Source organism: Aegilops tauschii, chromosome 3 (assembly GCF_002575655.3).
Source record: "Aegilops tauschii subsp. strangulata cultivar AL8/78 chromosome 3, Aet v6.0, whole genome shotgun sequence".
NCBI lineage: Eukaryota > Viridiplantae > Streptophyta > Magnoliopsida > Poales > Poaceae > Aegilops > Aegilops tauschii.
In genome coordinates, this window is record NC_053037.3 from 42,387,902 (window position 1) to 42,411,944 (window position 24,043).

A 24,043-nucleotide genomic window follows, 5' to 3' on the forward strand; every position below is an offset into this window, starting at 1 on the left:
CGGCACTGCCTGCGCCGGCACATCCCGACATGGCGGCGCTCTGGAACACGGCGTTCGCCTGGGCCGGGCCGGCGCCAACGCTCATCGACCTCAGGGACCCCGAGGACGACGACGCCTAGGCAGCGCGCCGCCTCGTAGTTTAGGCTGTTTTTTTTAAATGCAAATGTGGACGCGTGGACTCTCGCCGGCCTTCGTGGCCGGCTTAAATGTTTAATTAATGCTGTTTTTCTTTTTTTTAATATGCATGCGTTCATTTTTTGGCACCGTCAAAATGGGTCCCAGGCAGCGTTGGGCGCACGCGCGACCTAAATGCATCCGTGTCCGTCTGGCCGACCCAAACGAACAAAAAGCAGACGAAATCATCGTCCGTTTTGGTCGGCCCCGTTGGAGTTGGTATGGAGTATCTGGAATTTTGAATGTGGATCGGATTTGAATATTGCACCCGACGTCTGTCCTTTTCTCTTCTTGAAGCGAGAACCTTTGATGCCTGCCACTGCAGCGGCATCGGCGGCATGCGTGCGTGCAGGAGGGAGGGAGGAGACCGGCGTGTTGACCGCAGCCGCCCATGCCTTGGCCGCGTCTGCGTGCTTGGCGACTAAATTATTCTACGGGGGACAGACAGGGGTCACGGGCTCGCCCCGTCGCACCAACCGTAGGCGCCGCACGTGCCGCGCACCCCATTGTATAACGAGCACCTCCGCCACTCGCTTCAAATAAATCCCCTATATATCTTGTACTACTACTACTACTACTAACATGGAGGATTTTGACTAAAACCTCGAATCTTTGATTCGGTTCAGGCTATCCTTCAAAGTTCAAACTCACAAAACCGGATCATTCTCAGCCGTTGACCTGGCTTTGACCCCGGTTTTACATGCCATATAAGTTGATCACCTTTGAAAGCGCAGCATAAATATATTTCCGAGAGAGCGGCGCATCAGTTTATTATGTATGATCGACGTAATTTTTGTTATGTTTAAGATGCTTTGTACTTTCGATAAATTTTTATAATAGATCTGACCATTTAAAAAAAGGAAAAAGGGCAAGAGTAAAATTTTACAAGGCGGTCAATTCTTTTTAAGGCGGTCGACAACTTCGCTTCAGTTCCAAGGTCTATGTTGTGCGGTTGTGAACTTTCGAGGCCTCCCCGCCCGGGTGGTCCGTCCCCAATGGCGGCGCCAGGCCAAAGGTATCCTGGCCCATTGCCTAGGGCGCGGCAAAGAAGCTCTTCAGGGACTGTAGCCACGGTAGCTACTGCTTGGTACAATGGCGAATCTAGGGAGGGGAAGACTGTTTGCTGATATTATAATGATGTTTAGATCGAATTATACTGTATGTAGTATAAATTTTTACAAAATTTGAATCATGGCACACCTAGTGCAAAGATTATAGGTCCGCCGCTGGCTTGGCACTGTAGCCACTATAGCTATACATGCATGCCTGGGGCGTGCACTAATCCTAACACCATCATTGTTCATCCCGACGGCAACAAGCCTGCGGAAGATGCGTTCGACCCAATTGCAATTCCGTCCTACAATCGGGGGCCTTCCTTGTAATAGGCAGGGACTGTTTTCAAGTTTTATCTATGCTCCCGTTCCTCATGTAAACTGCATTGTATATCACCGCTTGATGTTTAATGCAGCGATGGGTGCTTCGGGGTCCTTCTATCGTTCAGGAAAGAGCATAGCGTTTTTACATATGGGAGGCAATTACAACTTTGGTTCGGCTCAGAGGCCATGGCATGTAGTTGCACCTACGAGGATCTCATTGCTTCAAGTGGTCCATCCCTGAACGACAACATGATTGAATTTAAGTGAAAGATGTTTCAAATCTGTTTGTGATTCTATCTCACGGTTCGGTGGTCCTTTTTATAAAAGATATATACCACTTTTCAGTTATATGTTCCTTTTTGGGCCCTTGTGCAAATTATGTTGTATCACTACTTGGGCCCTTCGAGACCCTTCTAGCATTCAGATAAGAGGGTAAACAAAATTTGTAGACTGAAATAATTATCTCAGCATCGCCTATTACCCGTTGTTTAGTTATCAACACTCGACTGTTGAACTCAACCGCCATCAAATAGGGGTAAAAAAAGAAAACCCTTCCCATCACATGCCAACACAAAGAAATAAAGATTGCGAAATAAAAATAGAACTCGGGTATTTCAAATTGAGATTGCGAGAAAAGAAGGAGTGTTTTTTCTTTATGAGTCAAAAAGAAATAAAGAGCATTTCAAAAGGAACATTCGGGAAAGAGGGCACTTCAAATGAATCAAAAAGAATGAAAGAGTTATTCAAAATAAGCATTTGAAAAAAATGGGGTGCTTCAAATGGAGGATGAGCACAATTTTTTTGCATAGAGTTGTAGGCAGCACTACCATTCCTAGACGAAGCGGTTCGAGTAAAATCCGGCCGCCCCAAAACCAAAACAAAACAAATTTCGAAATCCAAAATCCACACCGCCCATCTCTCACCGCACCGGTCTCCACACCGTTTCAGTCAGTCTCCCCCCTTTCGCTTCCGCTCCCCACCTCGCCGCCGCCGCCGCCGCCGCCATGGCGGTTCTGTACCATCTCCTCCTCCCGCTCGTCCTCCTCCTCCTCCCGCTCGCCTCCTCCTCCTCCGCCGGCGACCGCGCGGCCCTCCTCGCGCTCAAGGGCGCCGTCACCGGCGACCCCGCCTCCGTCCTCTCCGCCTGGTCCTCCTCCGACCCCGACCACTGCCATTGGCGCGGGGTCACCTGCCACCCCTCCTCCTCGGCCGTCGCCGCCATCGACCTCCCCGCGGCCTCGCTCTCCGGAACCCTCCCCGCGCTCCTCCCGCCGCGCCTCCTCCGCCTCGACCTCTCCGGCAACAACTTCTCCGGCCCCATCCCCGCCGCCTTCCTCGCGTCCGCGACCCTCCGCGCCCTCAATCTCACCTCCAACCGCCTCTCGGGGCCCATACCCTTCCCGCCCTCCTCCAACTCCTCCTCCTCCTCGCCGCCCTGCCCCGCGCTCGCCCACCTCCGCCTCGCCGGCAACTTCCTCGTCGGCGAAATCCCCTCCGCGGTGGCCCAATGCCGCAGCCTCCGCGTCCTCGACGTCTCCCGCAACGTCCTCGAGGGCGCCGTCCCGCGCGCCCTCGGCCGCCTCGCCGCCCTCCGCGCCCTCGACGTCTCCCGCAACAGCCTCACCGACAGGATCCCCCCGGAGCTCGGCAACTGCCGGGACCTCGCCGTGCTCGTGCTCACCAACCTCACCGCGTCGCCCGGGGACCAGCCGGAGTTCAACGCCTTTCTTGGCGGGCTGCCTCCGGAGGTGGTCACCAACCCAGCGCTGGAGGTTCTCTGGGCACCAAGGGCCAACTTCGACGGCCGGTTGCCGAGCTACAGGAACGGTTCCTGCCGCCTACGGGCGGTCAACCTTGGGCAGAACTATATTGGTGGTCCAGTGCCCAAATGGCTTGGGGAGTGTGGAGACTTGGCATTTCTTGATCTGAGCTCCAACAGCTTGGAGGGTTCCATGCCTGCTGAGTTGAGGATAGGGTGTATGCAATACCTCAATGTTAGCCAGAACTTACTGTCAGGGCCGCTCCTTTCGCCCGTGGAGGGCAAATGCTCAAGCCGTTTGGTCGATGATGATGTTGTAATTCAGTACTATGAGGGATTGGTTGGGATTGCGCTGATCGGTAACCCTTTTGGGTCTGTGCTCGGGGACATTACTAAGGCCGCTCTCCATGATTTCAGCAACAATGGCTTTAGCGGGGCGTTGCCATCTCTTAACTTGCATCTGGTTGGAAATTACTCTTATGGCTTGTTGCTCAACAGTAATATGTTCAACAGCACGCTTTCGGGTGGATTTTTCGGATTCTGCAAGGCCGCAAGTGGGGTAGCAGTCAATTTGAGTGGCAATCAGTTGTCAGGTAGTCTTGATATGCTGTCAAGCTGTACATCTCTTCAAAGTTTTGAGGCTGGCTACAACAAGTTCAATGGGTCAATATCTCCTGGAATCGGTGACCTGCATTTGCTGCGTGTCCTGGTCTTGAGGGCAAACAATTTATCAGGCGAGATCCCTGTGCGATTTGGTGATTTGGCTGCTCTGGAGGTTCTGGATTTATCAAAAAATTCTGTGGCAGGTATCCTGCCATCACATTTAGCTGATGCATCGCGCCTTAAAGTAGTGATGCTTGACCACAACAGGATCTCAGGAAGCATCCCTCCTAGTTTCAGTGAACTGGCTCAACTGTCGGTGTTTGATGTCTCGTTCAACAACCTATCAGGTGACATTCCCTATCTAAGGCACTCTGCTGACTGCAGTTTCTTTGTTGGCAATCGCCTGCTGTCCCGGTGTTTGGGTCCAAATGCATCTGCACCACCATCAGTATCAACTAATCACCAGAAATGGACTCAAAGATTGGGTGGCCACATGACCAAATCCAAGTATCTGGTGGTGATTATAGCCGCGTCTGCAACTGCTCTAGTGTCTTTTGTTGTTGCAGTCCTCCTCTTCTTTGTGTGTGAGAGAAGGAAAAGAGCAAAAATTGAAAATTTTAAGAAGAAAGCGGTAGTAACATTTGCTGATGCTCCTGCTGAGATTAACTATGACAGCATTATCCAAGCAACAAGTAATTTCAGTATCCAGAACCTGATTGGTACCGGTGGTTTTGGTGCTACCTACAAGGCTGAGCTGGCTCCTGGTTATCTTGTAGCGGTGAAGAGGCTAGCCATGGGGCGTTTCCAAGGTCTCCAGCAGTTTGATGCAGAAATCGCAACTCTTGGAAGAATTCGGCACAAGAATCTCGTTACACTTATTGGGTACCACATTGGAGAATCGGACACTTTCCTGATCTACAACTATCTCCCCGGTGGCAACCTCGAGAGCTTTATACATGAGATGGGTAGCAGACAGGTGTCCTGGGCTGAGGTTTATACCATTGCCATGGATGTTGCACAGGCCCTGGCTTTCCTTCACGGGTCCTGCACACCTCGGATCATTCATCGAGACATCAAACCGAGCAATATTCTGCTGGATGAGGATCTGAATGCGTACTTGTCAGATTTTGGTTTGGCGAGATTGATGGAAGTTACACAAACGCACGCCACAACTGATGTTGCTGGGACCTTTGGCTATGTTGCACCTGAATATGCGACCACCTGCAGAGTCTCTGACAAGTCCGATGTTTACAGTTTTGGAGTTGTTCTTCTAGAGTTGATGTCAGGCAAGAGGTCTTTGGATCCCTCATTTTCACAGTTTGGCGATGGTTTTACGATCGTATCATGGGGAAGGATGCTGATGCAGGAAGACCGCACCAGTGAGTTCTTCTCTCCAGGGCTATGGGATACGTCACCGAAGGACAGATTGACTGAGATGCTAAAGATTGCTATATCGTGCACCTCAGAGTCACTAGCCGTTCGGCTATCAATGAGGCAGGTTGCAGCAAGGTTGAAGCAATTGAGGAATGAACAATGAACACTGAACGGTGAGCAGTTTGAAGATGCTTCTTATTGTGTCATTCAGTGGTCTCTATTTTGGCTCACTGTGGAGGTATGGATTTTCTTCTTTTGTATCCTTTTTATGCAGAGCCAAGGTTACACAATCAGGTTCTCCTGTATTGTTCCTTCTAGTCATCATATTTAATATTTTTACCAAACATTAAAAGGAGGATCAATTTCGCATGAACTCGAATGACTGAACATACCTTCTTCATACTGAACAGCTGTAAACTTATTATCCAAGAGTCAAGTTTAGATTGGTAATTCCTGGGCATTGAAACTGGTGTAGTGCTATTTGGTTGAAATTATCGTGTTTTGAAAACAAAACAAAACTCATCCACCTGTGACCTGTCACTTACCAGATTGACTGACTCCTTGCTTGTATTGATGCCTAACTTGGCTTCAGATGTTCAGTTGAGCAGAATTTGTTTGCCTTGAGTTGCATCACCAAACCCTGATCTTTGTTTTTCTTTCCGTTACAGTTTTGGCTTCCGAATGTTCATCTCTGAGAAGACGATCACGCTTGAGGTGACATCGGATTTCGATCAACAGTGGTTAATTAATTCTAGATCAATTGTCAAGATTTGTAGTATCTTTTGTTGTTGGTGAGGTCATTATCTTAACTGTATATACAGTAGCAAGTAGCTCTAGCTGAGATAACTTCTGCTGGTTCTAAACCCAACGGCATCACAATGATTCTTCACTAGTGTGGGCTGCTGCTCTGTCATGTGAAAATGATGATCAAATTGTGTACTCGTTGAAATTAGTCCACAATTTAATCCAAGTGAAATTTGGCTGCAAAAAAACCAAGTTCTGTTCAAGTATTTCATTCATTCACTTCACTTGTGGCCGGAAACCACCGAGACCTCCACCTTGCTGCTGTTGGAGCCGGCGGTGGTGGTCGGCGGCGGCGTTCTGTACTTGTAGATGCTGGCGAAGTAGAGGAAGACGGCGAAGTTGATCGTGCTGAGCACGGCCAGCAGCCAGTAGAGGTAGTCGAACCTCCCGACGTTGATGTTCTGCGCCAGCCACGACGGCCTCCCGTTCCGGACGTCGCCTGTGGCCGCGTCGACGGCGTTGTTGAGCGCCGTGGCCATGAAGCAGCCCATGCCGCCGGCGACGGCCGCGTACGCCGACCCCACGCTGCGCATCGCGTCGGGCGCCTCCTGGTAGAGGAACTCGATGAGGCCCACGAGGCAAAACACCTCGGCGACCCCGATGAGGCAGTACTGGATGAGCAGCCAGTAGGCGCTCAGCCCCGGCATCGGCGACAGGAAGAGGCCCAGGTACCCGTGCTCCGCCGCGTACCGCCGCCGGTACCGCTCGAAGGCGCCCGCCCAGGCCACGGAGAGGACGGAGAAGACGAGGCCCAGGCCGACCCGCTGCAGCTGCGACGCGCCGTGCGGGTGGCCGGTGATCCGGCGGGCCAGCGGCGCGAAGGTCTGGTAGTAGAGCGCCAGCACCAGGAAGATGGCCAGGCAGGGGAACACCGGCATGCAGGTCACCGGGAGGTGCACAGCGCCGGCGAGGAGGCCGGTGTTGAGCGTGTACGCCTGCTGCACCGACAGCGTCAGGAACTCGGTGAGCACCACGCTCAGCATCACCGTGCACGCCGGCACCGGCAGCAGCCGCACCAGGATCTTCACCTCCTCCACCTGCGTCACCGTGCACAGCCGCCACGGGTCCTCTTCGTCGTCGTCGTCGAGCCGGAGCGCCGCCTTGTCGAGCCACCGGAAGTCGTCGGTGTGCTCGATCTTGCCGCTGCCGCGGATGGCCGACTTGGCCCCGGCCACCTCGTAGAGCCCCACGTAGCCGCCGTCTGCGAAGTCGGCGTTCCGCTTCCGGAAGGCGGCCACGAGCACCTGCGCCACCCTGGTCAGCGGGCTGCCCCCCGGCGCCTTGTGCCGGTACAGCGGCGTGCCCGCGAAGAAGAGCGCGTTGGAGGCGCCCATGGCGAGCGCCAGCGCGCCGAACGCGGCCGCCCAGCCGCGGTGCATCTGGATGTACACCACCAGCGTGAAGGCGGCGATGGCGCCCACCGTGACGGCGAGGTAGAAGAGGTTGAAGAAGCGGTCCAGCCGGCGCTTGTAGCCCGCGCTCCGGTCGTCGAACTGGTCGGCCCCGAACGAGGACACACACGGCCGGATCCCCGCGGCGCCGAACGCCGTGACGTAGAGCGCCGTGTAGAGGTACGCCATCTGCCACCGCTCCGCCGGCGCGCAGCCGCCGAGCAGCATGGCGAGCTTGTCGCAGCCGTCCTGGGCGGGGACGAGCGCCGGGAGCGTGGCGCAGAGCGTGAGCGCGATGAGGCCCAGCAGGTAGAGCGTGGTGAAGGCGGCGATGGTCCAGTAGCGGCCGAGGTAGGCGTCGGCGAGGAAGCCGCCGAGCACGGAGGAGGCCTGGGAGATGCCGAGGAAGTTGTTGACGGCGTTGGCGGAGGCGGCGAAGGGGAGGTGCATGACCTTGAACATGAAGACCACCATGTTGACGCTGAGGCCGTAGTAGGCCATCCGCTCCGCCGTCTCGTTGCCGAAGATGAAGAAGGTGGCCACCCAGCCGCCCGTGCGCGGCAGGTCGCGCTCTGGGATCGGCAAGCCCCGGATGTCCAGCGGCGTCGTGCCCACTGCGGCGGAGGAGGAGGATGCGTTGTAGAAGCGGCGGCGCTCGTCGCTCTCCAGGAAGTGGGAGCCGAGCTTCTTGCGCTGCAGGGAGAGCGAGCTCGTCTTGAGGGCCTCCCGCGGTGTCGGCGGCGACTTGATCTCCTCGGCCTTGTTGCGCGGCGGTGTAAGTGGTGGCTCCTCCATCACGGCGGCTACAGTTGAGGCGATTCGATCGAGAGGTTGCGCAGATGAAAATTATGCAAGAAGAGAGTGGCGTCTGCTCTGCCGTGCTCTGCTTCTAGGGATCCATGGAGACGGGAGCAAGGATTTATGGCGGAGGATGGCAGCGAGAAAGGAAGGAGGTAGTTAATGGCAGCATTAAGCCTGCTTGACAAGGACGATGCATGCATGGTGGCACGCCACGCTTCAAGTTGAAGTTGGAAGTGGAACGAGGGAAGTGCCGTCCATAGACATGGAGATGGAGATGGAGCTGCTGTGCTGTGCAGTAACTAAACTAGAATCACACCATGGCCATGAACCAGCCCATGAAATGAATGAATGAATGAATGGAAGCTGCCATGCTCACATGAGGCCGTGGTCGCTAAATGAAACACACTCGTAGACAGAGGCAGTGGTGCACGCGGCAGAGGAGTGCAGGCCTGGACCGAGCTGATAGAGTAGATTACTAGCATGCACGCGTGCTCCAACCACCGCACCGCACCGCACTCACCACGCCTAGGCAAACAACAACACCTGGCCACTAAGATCTATATAAACAGCGATATCTAGCCTCACCACGATCGACATGACGACAAGATGCACGGACTTGCTTGTTAATGATCCATGGCACCCCTGCTAATGCCTCCGCCACTGAAATGAAATGAAAATCACATGTATGTACGTGGTACGTGTACACTATAGCTGATTAACCGGCCGGCCAGCAAGCAGTGAAGTGATAATGGATCGGTGGATGGTACCCGTAGTGCCTGGTACTACCACTACACAACCAGTACGTAACGTACGTAGTACAAACTCAGTTATGTGTTACTGCCTATTGGGATGGATCCAACTGAATCCGCGACATGGATCAATGAATGAAAGAAATGGGAATGCAGACAGAAGCAGGGGAGATCGTTGGAGGACAGCCTTAACCTACCTTCATCCTTGAATGCCCTCCCTGTCTTTGCCAGCGCTCCCAGAGCGCGATGCGATGCGTCGAACCGGATCGCATCGGATCGGCGGGAGCTTTGGATTGAATTCGGCGCGTCGTCTGCCACCGGTGTACCAACGGCCAACGGTCCTTCCATTCCATGTAGCCAACAACTGTCCAACGTACACTAGTTATTGCTCAAGGAGGAGGAATATGCAATGAAGACTCACACCAACCATATCTGCATATCTTTCTGAAACTCTGCTAGCACACCCTGCTTCATGCCTCGCCTCTGCCTGCCAGCAAACGGCTCCTCCAGATTCTGCCCGTGGCTGACCTTGTTAGGCAATGCGTGCTTGCTACTAGTATGAATATACTGTATTACCCCAAAAAAAGTATGAATATACTTTTTTTTCTTTCTTTTTTGCGATAATTGACAACAAACACAGTGCGAGGATAGCCCGAGCTTGCTGGCTGATCCTGACCGACCGACAGTGACACCCACACACTTAGAGCATCTCCAACTGCCGCCCAACGCGCCGCGCGCTAAAAAACTACTTTGACGCGCGCCCATCGCCTGGTTCGGCGCGGCAGGCAGCGCTGGCTCCAGCAGCCGCGCTAAAATACAGCGCGCACGCGTAGCTCCAGCGGCGCGCAAAAATACAGCGCGCGCAACTCTCGCACAAACAACATATACATTCCAAACACAAGCAAAAAGATCAAACACAAACAAAATAAATCAACAATAAATGGTTCAATTTCGTTATTACAACTCAAACAAATAGTTTATCGTTCAATACAACAAATAGTTCAACAATCAACATCAAACGCACAAATCATGATGCTCATTGTCGGCCATTCCAAGCCCAGCACTCAACGAGATCCTTCTGAAGATCATCATGCGCTGCGGGACGTCGAATGGCATGATAGGAGGCAACAAAATGGGCCACCCTTTCAGCCCTCCGTCGCACTTGCACGGGATGTCCCAAGAGCTCATACTGAGAGTAGTCTACATCTTGGCCACGCTCATTCTCGATGATCATGTTGTGCATGATCACGAAAGCGTGCATGATGTACCAAAGCATCTTTAGATCCCCAAGTCTAGCCGGTCCTCTCACAATAGCAAATTGGGCTTGCAAAAATTTCAAAAGCTCTCTCCACATCTTTTCTAGCCGCCGCCTGAGCATTATGGAAATCAAGATTTTTCTTACCTTCCGGTTTTTTCAACGACTTCACAAATGTTTGCCACTTTGGGTAGATGCCATCCGCAAGATAGTAGCCATAGTTGTATGTACGGCCATTTGCTACAAACTGCACCGGTGGCAAATCACCATTTGCAATCTTATTCATCAGTGGTCACCGGTTGACGATGTTGATGTCATTCAAAGATCCAAGTCTACAATGTTCAATACTAGGCTATAAAAACTACAATCAACATGCACCAAATTCATGAAGTTTGAGCAATACATACCTTGCAGGCATTTTGTCGAACACCTTGCGGGCGCCAAGCGGTAGCGAGCGCCCGAGCGCTGTTCGTCGTAGGACTGCCGCGCGCGAGGGGTGGCGGTGACTAGAGAGGGACGGAGGAAGCCACCGCGGCACGGGGATAGGCCGGGAAAGCGCCAGAACGGTCGCCGTGTGGCGCGGGCGGCTGCGGCGCCGCGGCTGGATGGGGTGGGTGGAGTTGCGAGCGAGCGTTCGGGAGTCCAGCGCGCGGGAGCGGGCGCAGCAAATAAGCTGCGCGCGATGGCGTTTCGGCCCGCGCGCTGAACTAGATATGCTGCGCGCGTGGTTTTTGCACCTCCGCTGGAGCGCCCGGGGCGGTAGCGTGCACACAAAAAACACTGACTTTTCAGCGCGGCTTATATAGCGCGGCTGTTGGAGATGCTCTTAGTCGTGTTCGCAACTGCATGCTACACAACAAACTCTGTTAATGATCGTTCTTGTGGACAGGCACTTGAAAGCTTCGTCTCGGTTGTCTTGATCCATCACGCTGATACTACACTATATTCTTTCTTTTTAAGAAGACTATACTATATTCATCTTCTCTATACTTTTTTTTGAAAGTAAAACATCCTCTTTATTTATTAGTAATAATGGTTACATCGTCTATAAGAAAATTTATAATATCGTTCAAAGGTTCCTCAAACCAATCCCTTGTCTCAGAAAATTTAGCTACTCTGGCAATTTCATGAGCTACTTTATTTGCCTTCCTATTACAATGTTCAAATCTAACTAACGGAAAATCACAGGCCATAAAATAACAATCATCAAACACAGCTCCCGCCGCTCCCGCTATATGTCCTCCATTCTTCATCGTGTCAATTACTTCCATATTGTCGGAGTTAACAACAAGTCGGTTGCTTCCCGCCTTTTGTGCAAGTAATAAGCCAAAACGTAGTGCCATAGCTTCCGCTGTTAAGACATCTGCACACCAATCCATCTTCCAATTCCCTCCAACAATAAATCTCCCTTTATCATCTCTAAGTACAGCTCCCGCTGTGCCTCTAAGCATGTCTTGATCGAAAGAAGCATCGACATTTAATTTGACAAAACCTAGAGGGGGTTTCGTCCATCCCTCTATTCTATTTGTTGGCTTGGAGGATTGAGCAATAACATAGTTTGTTGTTATAGCACGGACTCCCATCGAAATTTGGTATGCATCTTGGGTCTTCCCATGATGGACTAGCGAACGTCTTTCCCACCATAAATACCAGGTTGTTATAGCGATTAGTTCGCGAACATTCTGTATGCCCACTGTAGATAGCTCGTGTTCTGGCATAAGAAGTAGAAATTCGAGTACTGCCTCTCCCGCACGATCAACAACGCAAGCTTTTTTAATGGCTTCGTGCAATCCCAGTTTCTCCCACACCTCTTTTGCCTTTTGACACAAAAATAATAAGTGTTTAGTATCTTCATGCCCGTTCGAACATGATGGGCAGGTGGGCGAAACTTTCATATGTCTATTAGCAAGTGTAACACGACATGGGAGGGTTCCATGTAAGGTACGCCAAATAAAGATCTTCACTTTTGCTGGACAAGATAATTTGCAAATCTTGCTCCAAATAGTATTGACACTTGTTCCTCCCATGCCATCTGATTGTTGCAATTTCCTCCCATGTTGTGTTTTCCATTCCTCCAGATAAGCAGAACGAACCGTGAACAGTCCATTCTTTGTAAAGCTCCAAGCTATGAAATCCGACATGTTATACGTGGGGAGGGGGATCGTAAGCACCCTCTGGACATCAATTGGCCACAACGTTTGTCTTACCAAATCTTCATCCCAGCAATTGTTGATTGGATCTATAAGATCAACAACTTTTGTTAGAAGCTGCCCTCTTCTAGGAGTGATAATTTTCCTATTGGCCCCATTCGGGATCCATGCATCTCTCCAAATATCAATATTTTGTCCATTACCAACTCTCCAAATATAACCTTTTTTGAGAGAATCCACTCCGGCCATAATGCTTTGCCAAGTGAAAGAAGATCCTTTTTTCAGACTCGCATTCATTAAATCTCCATCCGGAAAATATTTAGCTCTCAAAATGGTGGTACATAGGGAATCAGGATTATCAAGCAGGCGCCACGCTTGTTTGGCTAACAAGGCCAGATTGAAACAATGTATGTCTCGAAAACCCATTCCTCCTTGGTCTTTTGGTACACACATCTTCCACCAAGCCATCCAATGCATTCTCTTCTGATTGTCTTCATCACCCCACCAAAAGTGCGACATCGCGTCAATGATTCCTTTACATATTTTTTTAGGAATTTTAAAGACGGACATTGCATAAGTTGGGATAGCTTGTACAACCGATTTGAGAAGGATTTCCTTTCCTCCTGCTGATAGTAGCTTTTCCTTCCAACCACTGATTTTCATGACAATTCGATCTATTAAGAATTGGAAACAATCACTTTTGTCCATACCCACATTTGAAGGCAGACCCAAATATTTGTCATTGAGAGCTTCAGTCATAATATTCAGAATAGTACATATATGCGCCTTATCTTCCACTTTCGTGTTGGGACTAAAAAATATACTAGATTTTTCAACACTTACCATTTGCCCCAAAGCAGCACAATAAGAATCCAAAACTGATTTCAGCGCCTCCGCGTTCATCGAATTAGCTTGCATCAGGATAAGTGAATCGTCCGCGAAGAGGAGATTTGAAATAGATGGGGCATCTCTGCTAACTTTAATTCCGGAAATACTTCCATTCTCCTCTGCATTAGCTAAGAGTGCAGTCAGGCCTTCCGTACATAACAAAAATAGATATGGGGAGAGAGGGTCCCCCTGCCTCAGTCCTCTAGATGGTTTGAAGCTCTCTGTTTCTTCCGTGTTAAAACGAACCCGATATTCCACCGAGGACACACATTGCATAATTAAATTCACCCAATCCTGCTGAAAACCTAGTCGCAACATTGAAAGATCGTGGATGTCGCCTAGAGGGGGGGTGAATAGGCGCTTTAAAATAATTACGGTTGAGGCTTGAACAAATGCGGAATAAACCTAGTGGTTAATTTGTCAAGCACAAAACCTACAACAACTAGGCTCACCTATGTGCACCAACAACTTATGCTAAGCAAGAAAAACTACTTAGGTGATAGCAAGATATATGACAAGAAACAATATGGCTATCACAAAGTAAAGTGCATAAGTAAAGGGCTCGGGTAAGAGATAACCGAGGCACGCGGAGACGACGATGTATCCCGAAGTTCACACCCTTGCGGATGCTAATCTCCGTTTGGAGCAGTGTGGAGGCACAATGCTTCCCACGAAGCCACTAGGGCCACCGTAATCTCCTCACGCCCTCGCACAATGCAAGATGCCGTGATTCCACTAAGGGACCCTTGAGGGCGGTCACCGAACCCGTATAAATGGCAACCCTTGGGGGCGGTCACCGAACCCGTACACTTTGGCAACCCTTGGGGGCGGTCACCGGAACCCGTCAAATTGCTCGGGACGATCTCCACAACCTAATTGGAGACCCCGACGCTTGCCCGGAGCTTTACACCACAATGATTGAGCTCCGAACACCACCAACCGTCTAGGGCGCCCAAGCACCCAAGAGGAACAAGCTCAAGGGTACCAAGCACCCAAGAGTAATAAGCTTCTCACTTTGTAACTTCCACGTATCACCGTGGAGAACTCAAACCGATGAACCAAATGCAATGGCAAGGGCACACGGAGTGCCCAAGTCCTTCTCTCTCAAATCCCACCGAAGCAACTAATGCTAGGGAGGAAAATGAGAGGAAGAACAAGAAGGACAACACCAAGAACTCCAAGATCTAGATCCAAGGGGTTCCCCTCACATAGAGGAGAAAGTGATTGGTGGAAATGTGGATCTAGATCTCCTCTCTCTTTTCCCTCAAAAACTAGCAAGAATCCATGGAGGGATTGAGAGTTAGCAAGCTCGAAGAAGGTCAACAATGGGGGAAGAACACGAGCTCAAAAGATGAGGTTGAATGGGGAAGAAGACCCCCTTTTATAGTGGGGGGAACAATCCAACCGTTACCCCCAAAACAGCCCCGCAGAGGGCGGTACTACCGCTGAGAGCAGCGGTACTACCGCTCCCCCGGACGGTACTACCGTGGTGTTAGGAGGGCAGGAGAGATACGGACTCGAGTGGTACTGCCGCGGTGGTAGGGCGGTACTACCGCTCATGAGCGGCACTGCCGCTGCGAAGTATCGCACAATCCGACACGAAAAACGACCCCTCGAGTCGACGCGGCAGGGGCCTGGTACCGCAGCGGTACTACTGCTGAGGACCCACCGGCGGTACTACCGCCGCAGAGCGGTACTGCCGCCTGTGACTCCTAAGCGGTACTACCGCTGGGTACCGCGGTATTACCGCTGGTGCCATCCCAAAGCCACTGCCACGAAAACAAGTATACTCCAAGGAAAACCAGAACTGCCAAAACTTCTTCATATGAGCTCCGAATTGAGAAAACTCAAGCTTGTTGGAAAGAGGAAGACGAGTAGCATCAAAACAGCGAGAAGAACCGGCATAACCGAGAAGAGGCAGGGGTGGTATGCCAACAAATAGAGGAGTGAAACCTCCAACCGAGAAGAACCGGCATAACCTCCAACATCAAAAACATCATAGAAGATGCGAGTGAACTCCGTTTTCGATGAACTCGAGCTTGTCATCAAGATGACCATAAGCTCCAAAACTCACAAATAAAAGAACCAAATAAGAACCAATAAGGATGATGCAAGGATGCAATGGTTTGAGCTCTCTACGAATGATACGATCAAGCTACTCATCGAGAGCTCCCCTTGATAGTACGGCAATCGATCCTATAACCCGGTCTCCCAACTACCATCATGAGACCGGTAAAATAGAAAACCTATCAAGGGCAAACCTTTGCCTTGCACATGGTCCACTTGAGCTAGATGATGACGATCTTGACTCCCGCAAGTTGGACCACCTTTCTTGGTTGCGTTGGCTCGATGAAGACTAGTTGATTGCTCCCCCATGCTCCACTATGGGTGAGCCACTCTTCCGCACATCTTCACAAGTCCATTGTCACCATAATGGACGGCAAGCTTCAAGCATTTTATCTCTTCATGATGCTTCACTTGAACTTGCACACCGCAGCCTAACCCCACAAAGAACTCTCACGAAGATCATGGGTTAGTACACAAAGCGTAATTGACAATGCTTACCACACCATGGGATCTCTTGATCCCTCTCGGTACATCTTCTACGCTTTGTGAGTTGATCAAGTTGATTCACTCTTGACTTAGTCTTGATCAACCATGAATCTTTTCAACTCTCTTCATTTGGATGATGTCTTGAAGATATACATGAATGATCACACAATCTTCTTCTCCAAGACATGCTTGCAATAAGCTCAACTCTCACATAACCAATCTTTGGATAATTCCTTAATAACACCTTGGTCACCACATAAACTCCTTGAAACCAACACATGAACTTCAAGAAATGCGTATGGACAAATCCTTCAAATATAACTCAAGGCAACCATTAGTCCATAGAGATTGTCATCAATTAGCAAAACCAAACATTGGGGCACCGCATGTTCTTTCACATACATACAACTATATGTGGCCGATATGCATGACACTGTGTGTGCTCGACGGGTGTGTCGGCGATAATATTTTTGGAAAGAAAAAAAGTTGCACACGGACACGGACAATAAAACATGTAATTGCATGTGATTCAATGTACATGCAATTGTGTGCGATTGATGTATGTGTAAACAAGTGACAATATTTTTTTAAATAATAATAGAAATTGAAAAAAAATGGAACAAACCAAAGCGAACAGCCCTATTAATCGCTCCTGTCCCCACTCAACACGAGCACTAACAGAAAATTCAGCCTAGAAGAAAGCCCAAATAACAGACAAAGGAAAAGCCACACACCCCTCATGGCCAGCCCATGGGGCATCTCTGTCCAACACAAAAAATAGAAGAGAAGGCAAGAAAAGAAAAAGAAACAAGGCAATGGGCCGGGAGCACAACTAAAACAGGCCGATACATCACATGGAAACAGCGATCCTGAATCTCAAACAGAAAACTATCGAAGGTCAAAGTACATCGACTGAGTTACTCAAAAAAAAAACATCGACTGAGACTTCCTTAAAACTCACTCGATTGAGTTTTAGCCGTCCCCTTTTGTTATTCGTGTAAGCTTGCCAATCAATAAGAAAGTAACCGTGTTCACCCTAAAAAAAGGTAATTGGAACTAACAAAGTCTTAATTAATCCTATATATAGTGTTAGTCTAAATTAAGAAAGTAATTGGACGAAGATGGTGGCGACGAGCGAGCGAGCGGAAGCTGTGATGCATGGCCTCATGCAAGTACCATCAGCCGGTCCTCGATCGCGGCCTGCGCGCGAAGCTCTCGTGCTCATGGCCTCTCGGCCACCCACCTGGCCACCTCTCGTGGCCGATCATGGTCGCCGCTCGCGCGCGAAGCTCTCTCGTTGCCCGGGCGGTCTCTGTGCCATATAAAAAGCTAGCGATCATGGACATCAGACCACCCAGAGCTACCGATCGATCCTCTTCCTCCCTCCACGGACATCTGCTCCATCCAGCAGCTAGCTTGCAATGGCACCTCAGCGGCAACAGCAGCAGCACAAGGCCGCCGTGGTCGCGCTCTTCCTGCTGTCCGCCCTCGTGGCTGCGCCCGCCGTTGCTGCTTCCAGGCCCGAATCCGGCGGCTACGCACCCGCCACGCCCTCCGAGGCCGCGACGCCGGCCGAGCCCGCCGCCAGCACGCCCTCCAAGAAGGCGGCAGGCTACACTGACTCTACGCCGGCCGAGTCCTCAGCCAGCACGCCCACCGACGCGGCGACGCCCGCCAAGAAGGCGGGAGGCTACACTGACTCTACGCCAGCCGAGTCCTCAGCTAGCACGCCCGCCGAGGCGGCGACGCCCGCCAAGAAGGCGGGAGGCTACACTGACTCTACGCCGGCCGACTCCTCAGCCAGCGCGCCCGCCGAGGCGGGGACGCCGACCGAGGCCGCCGCCAGCGCGCCCGCCGAGGCGGGGACGCCGACCGAGGCCGCCGCCAGCACTCCCGCTGAGGGGGGAACGCCCGACAAGGCCGCGGCGGGCTACACTGACACTACGCCGGCCGAGCAGCCCGCCGCTGATGGCACTAAGGTCAAGGTGCCGCCCGGGGAGGGGAAGGCGACGACGCCCGAGCAGAAGTTCATCGAGAAGGTGAACCAAGCGTTCAAGAAGGCTCTGGACGCGGCCAACGCGGCGGCGCCCGACGACAAGTTTTCGGTGTTCGACGCCGCCTTCAACAGGGAGATCAAGCAGTGCCTCGCCGGCATGAGTGCCAAATTCATCTCCATGATCGACCGCGCCTTCAAGATAGCGTACAACTCCGCCGTCGCCGCCACCAACGCACAGGAAAAGTTCTCCTGCTTGGTGCTCACCCTCACGGAGGCCCTCCGCTTCATTGCCGCCACCCTGGACGCCCATGCCATCAAGCCAGCCATCGAGGAGGTGGTTGCCGGAGGCATGAAGGCCGCGGCCGGCGCGACGCAGGTCATCAAGAAGCTCGACACGGTCATCAAGGTAGCCTCCGCTGCTGCCAAAGAAGCTCCGAAAGCCGACAGGATCCTCGTGTTCCAAGCCGCCCTCAACAAGGCCATCAAGGAGCAGATGGGCCCCGGCTACGACGGGAGCAAGACGACCTCCGATCTCGACGCGGCGTTCAAAAAGGCCGTCGAATCCGCCACCACCTCCAAGCCGGAGGCTAAGGAGACCGACGTGGCGGACGCCTTGGCGAAGTCCATCACCACCATTGCCAATGCCACCAAGGATGGCGCCGAAACTGCTGCCGCGCCCGCCGCAGAAGCCGGTACCAAGACTGCAGCTGCCGACGCCGGCTACAAGGCCGCCGACAAATCCGCTGCCGAGCCCGCTGCCGCGCCAGCTGCCGAAGCCGCCGACAAATCCGCTGCCGAGCCAGCTGCCGAAGCCGCAACCGCGCCCGCTGCCGAAGCCGCTACCAAGCCCGCGGCTGATGAATCCGGTTACAAGGCCAAGGCCGAAGCCGCTCCCGAGCCCGCAGCAGAATCCGCTACCAAGTCCGCAGCCGATGCCCCTGCCGAGCCCGCTGCGGAAGCGGCTGCCAAGCCCACAGATGGCAAATCCGGCTACAAGGCCGCCGCCGATGCCGCGACCAAACCTGCTGCCGCAGGCGGCTACAATCTGTGAGCTGCTGTCGCTAGCTAGCTTTTCCCTTTCCCTTCGTCCACGCATTTAGCTGCGCGATCGACACAGTGCCATTGCTTTAATAATTCCTTTTTGTAATTTTTGTCTAGCATTTATGTGATGGTGCATTGCATGGATGGATAACATGCAATCCCCATGATAAGTCAGGTTAAGTCCCTGTCAGCCGTGATAAATCTTCAGTTATGATAAACTCAAGCTTGTTGGAAAGAGGAAGACGAGTAGCATCAAAACAGCGACTGGTTATAGTAAGAAGAGGCAGGGGAGGTATGCCTAACAAATAGAGGAGTGAAACCTTCAACCGAGAAGAACCGACATAACCTCCAACATCGAAAACATCATAGAAGATGCGAGTGAACTCCGTTTTCGACGAACTCGAGCTTGTCATCAAGATGACCATAAGCTCCAAAACTCACAAAGAGAAGAACCAAACAAGAACCAATAAAGATGATGCAAGGATGCAATGGTTTGAGCTCTCTATGAACGATACGATCAAGCTACTCATCGAGAGCCCCCCTTGATAGTACGACAATCGATCCTATACCCGGTCTCCCAACTACCATCATGAGACCGGTAAAATAGAAAACCTATCAAGAGCAAACCTTTGCCTTGCACATGGTCCACTTGAGCTAGATGATGACGATCTTGACTCCCTTAAGATGGACCACCTTTCTTGATTGCGTTGACTCGATGAAGACTAGTTGATTGCTCCCCCATACTCCACTATGGGTGAGCCACTCTTCGGCACATCTTCACAAGTCCATTGTCACCACAATGGACGGCAAGCTTTAAGCACTTGATCTCTTCGTGATGCTCCACTTGAACTTGCACACGGCAATCTTGATGACGATCACCACTTGATGTCATCCTCTCCATGGGTTGAGTGATATCTTCCTCTTGACGCAAGCCCATGAACACGAACCTAACCCCACATAGAACTCTCACATAGACCATGGGTTGGTACACAAAGCACAATGGAGAATGCTTACCATACCATGGGATCACTTGATCCCTCTCGGTACATCTTCTACGCTTTGTGAGTTGATCAAATTGATTCACTCTTGACTTAGTCTTGATCAACCTAGAATCTTTCCAACTCTCTTCATTTGGATGATGTCTTGAAGGTAAACATGAATGATCACACAATCTTCTTCTTCAAGACATGCTTGCAATAAGCTCAACTATCACATGACCAATCTTTGGATAATTCCTTAATAGCACCTTGGTCAACACAAACTCTCCTTGAAACCAACACATGTACTCCAAGAAAAGCCTACGGACAAAACCTTCAAATATAACTCAAGGCAACCATTAGTCCATAGAGATTGTCGTCAATTACCAAAACCAAACATGGGGGCACCACATGTTCTTTCAAACATGATTTCCTTTAAAAAAGGCCACTCCACTCGATCATATGCTTTGTGCATGTCCAGTTTGATTGCACACATGCCCTCTTTACCGGTCCTTTTATTTTTTATTTTACGGAAACATTCATAAGCCACTAAGATGTTATCTGTAATCATTCTTCCAGGCACAAAGACACTTTGGGTAGGGCTAATAATATCTGGGAGGATTGTCTTCAGACGAGCAGCAATCATCTTTGAAATGACCTTATACACCACATTGCATAAACTGATTGGTCTAAATTGAGTTACCTTTTCTGGGGAGTTAACTTTTGGGATCATTACTATTGTAGTATCATTCCAACCATCAGGTATAGTACATGTATTCACCGCTTTGAGAACCTCTTCAGTCAAATCATCCCCTAACATAGCCCAAAATCTTTTGTAAAAAATGGCGTGAAGGCCATCTGGCCCTGGCGCCTTTAAATCACCAATGTCAAAGAGTGCCTTCCTAACCTCTTCAGTCGTGTAAGGGGCAAGGAGAGCCCTATTCATCTCATTTGTTACTTTCCTTTTTACAAGGGAGAGGACCTCATGGTTCGGTTGATTAACTTCTGAAGTAAATAGGTTAGAAAAATATCCCAGAATATGATTCTTCATCTCCGTGTCTTTTACCCAAACCCCATTATCATCAAGCAATTTTTTTATCTGATTTCTCTTCTTTCTAGCTGTTGCGGCGTTATGGAAAAAAGAAGTATTACGGTCACCATGCAATAACCAGTTTGCTCGACCCCGTTGTAGCCAGTGTATCTCCTCTTGTTCCAATAAATTTTCAATCAATACAATAATCTCCTTTTGACTTGCAAGAGAGTTAGCATTCACAGGCCCTCTCCGTAGTTTTCTAAATCTTTTTTTAGTTTATTGATTCTTTTTTTTTCGGACCCTTGAGGATATCACGACCCCAAGTGTGCAAATCTGCATGTACCGCTCTTGTACGATCAACGAGAGACGGCCCTATGCCCAACATCTTCGCTTTTTCCCAAGCTGTACGTACAACTTCCGTAACCATCTCTTCTTTCAGCCATCGAGCTTCAAATTGTTTCCTTCGACTTTTTGAGCGGTCAAAAATATTATTGTCAAAATATTCCGTGTCTAAAATAATAGGGCGATGGTCTGAGTGTACATGTTCTTCGTTTATAACCGCCGCTCGAGGGAATTTATTCGCCCAATCCACATTACAGACTGCTCGATCCAGTCTTTCCCTGATTTCGCCCCTCCTCCATGTAAATAAATCACCCATACATCCCATATCTGCTAGTCCACATTCCCCCAAACAATTTCGAAAATCTCTCATCATCACATTTGGTCTCGCATTCCCTCCCTCTTTCTCTGATGAGAGCAAAATTTCATTAAAATATCCTAAAACTACCCATGGGTGATCGCCTTTTTTATACAAGTTTCGAATATCATCCCATGACAGAGCACGGTCACTCCAGTTGGGGTGCCCATAAAACCCCGTAAAACGCCATTGTACAGTATTCCTATTCATAAAAAGAACATCAATAAAATTACACATAGTTCAACTCAACTTTATTCATATTCTGATAAAACAAGACAAGGCCACCCGTCCGGCCATCGCTCTCAACTACAAACATTGAATCGAAATTTAAAACTCGACGAAGCTCATCGGCTTTACATTTATTTAAGTGAGATTCTGAAAGGAAAATTAGCTCTGCTTTAGTACGCTCCTGTAGATCCAAGAGCTCGCGAACCGCCGTGGGAGAGAGCATCCCACGGCAGTTCCATCCGATGATTCTCATTTGGCCCGGCGTACCTCCTCTTCGGAGGCCGCCGATGCGCCATCATCTCCAACTGACTCACTTCTCTGCTGCCCCGGAGCCTCTTCTTTCTCCTCAACTTCTTTTGATACGTGAGTAACCACCCCATTTCCATCTCTCACAGCTTCCACTCTACCCGTACATACACGCTTAGAAGATACATTTATGTCCCCATACAGAATACGCTCATAGCTATCCATGGTTTTATCAAAAGAGAAATCTAGCTCACTACCAGTTGCTGGAGCTTCATAGAGGCTTCTTTTTTTACCTATAATGTTCTTGTGTGCTTCCTCTGAACTCCCAACTCCTCCTCCCTTTTTTTACCTATAATGCAAGGGAGATCATTCGAGGACGGCCCTTCAGTTGCCCTGCCTGTCTTGCCACTGCTCCATTTCCGATTGGATCCGGCGGGCAATTTGAATTGAATCATGGGCCGCGCGTGTGGACTACTGTTTTACATCCTCTGCTCGGGTTAACGAACGGTCTCGTATTTGGTGTCAAAATTTGACAATAGATTTGACTAGAAAAACATATAAATTGTACACCAAAAAAATCATAGAGTGTTACATTAATGAATTTGATAAGATTCAATCAGGGGCACGCATATTTCTGCAACTCTGCTGCCAGTCTGCTTCATGCGTTTTCCAGCAAATGCCTCCTGCAGATTCTGTCGCAAGTCAACACCACAGATGTCTGCAAATTAACAGTGCAGTAGAGCGAGTGCTTGGAAGGAAAATGCACAACAAAACTCCACTGATTACGGCTGGCTTACTGGAAGAAAAAAAAGCGGCTGGAGATGCTCTAACAGTGCAGTAGATGGAGTGCTTGGAAGCAAAATTGCACAACAAACTCCACTGATTACGCCTGGCTTACTGAAAAAAAGCGGCTGGTTCTGCACATGCCGGGCTCTATCGGGCGCCGACGTAGGCTTCATTAACAAGAGCACAGTGCGAGGATTGCCCTGGAGATTCCCCCATGATTCCGACAGGTGGTTAATCATGTAGGTACGTCTGCAAACAGTCATGAACTGGAGTGCTCCTACTTGAAATGAAACCAATACCAGGTACTCCCTCCGTTTCAAAATAAGTGTCTCAACCTTACTACAACTTTATACTAACATTAGTAGAAAACAGGGCTTTGGTCACAGGGCAGTATTCACATTAGTCCCGGTTCAGTCACGAACCGGGACTAATGTGAGCATGGTCCCGGTTCGTGCGACTAAGGCATTAGTCCCGGTTCACCTGGGCCCTTTAGTCCCGGTTGGTGCCACGAACCGGGACTAAAGGGTGCGATGCCCATTAGTACCGGTTGGTGGCACCAACCGGGACTAAAGGTGGCACCAACCGGTACTAATGGGCTTTGAGGCATTAGTACCGGTTCGTGGCACGAACCGGTACTAAAGGTCCCATTTCCAAACTCTACCCCCCCGGACCGCCTTTTCAGTTTTAGAAAATACAAAAAAAATGATGAAAATGTCAAAAAAAAATAAAATAAGTTTCCCATGTGATATGTGGTCTAGTTGTTGGGAAAATTTACAAATATGAATTTCGACTTTATTTGCAAAATCTCTCTGGAATTTGTAAAATGGGAATAACTTTTGCATACGAACTCGGATTAAAAAGTTTTTTATATAAAAAATCATCTACTCGAATAGTTACATCCGAATTTAACGGGGGGAACCCCGTTAAACATTTTCAAAATCCTCAAAAACCTAACAGAAAAAAAGTTACGAGGCTTTTAAGATCTAGAGTGGAAAAAAATCGAAAAAAAATTCAAACTTACTATAGTTTCAATTTTTTTTGGAAAAAAGTGGTCAAATCTGGTCAAACTAATTATTCTAGAATATTAGTGTTACTAAATAATTATTTCAGTTTTTTTTGAATTTTGGTCAAATCTGGTCAAACTGTGGTCAAACAATGGTCA

At 49.9% G+C, this 24,043-nt stretch overlaps 2 protein-coding genes across 3 annotated transcripts; one reads left to right on the forward strand and one right to left on the reverse strand.

The window, feature by feature from the left end:
- The first annotated feature begins 2,461 nt into the window (after nt 1-2,461).
- Nucleotides 2,462-6,178, forward strand: LOC109769496 (LRR receptor-like serine/threonine-protein kinase RPK2). 2 transcript variants are annotated; one of them, XR_012204133.1, is made up of 2 exons: nt 2,462-5,524; nt 5,955-6,178. XR_012204133.1 is itself a non-coding variant. In XM_020328234.4 (2 exons), the coding sequence occupies exon 1, from the start codon at nt 2,555-2,557 to the stop codon at nt 5,447-5,449; it is 2,895 nt and encodes a 964-aa protein (XP_020183823.3). In that variant the 5' UTR covers nt 2,462-2,554; the 3' UTR covers nt 5,450-5,459; nt 5,955-6,178. The 2 variants fall into 2 exon arrangements, 1 of the variants encoding a protein (XP_020183823.3); XM_020328234.4 differs by having other exon boundaries at nt 2,462-5,459.
- LOC109769508 (protein NRT1/ PTR FAMILY 6.1) lies at nt 6,125-8,833 on the reverse strand. The gene has a single exon (XM_020328245.4). The coding sequence runs from the start codon at nt 8,274-8,276 to the stop codon at nt 6,312-6,314; it is 1,965 nt and encodes a 654-aa protein (XP_020183834.1). The 5' UTR covers nt 8,277-8,833; the 3' UTR covers nt 6,125-6,311.
- Nucleotides 8,834-24,043: the final 15,210 nt, after the last annotated feature.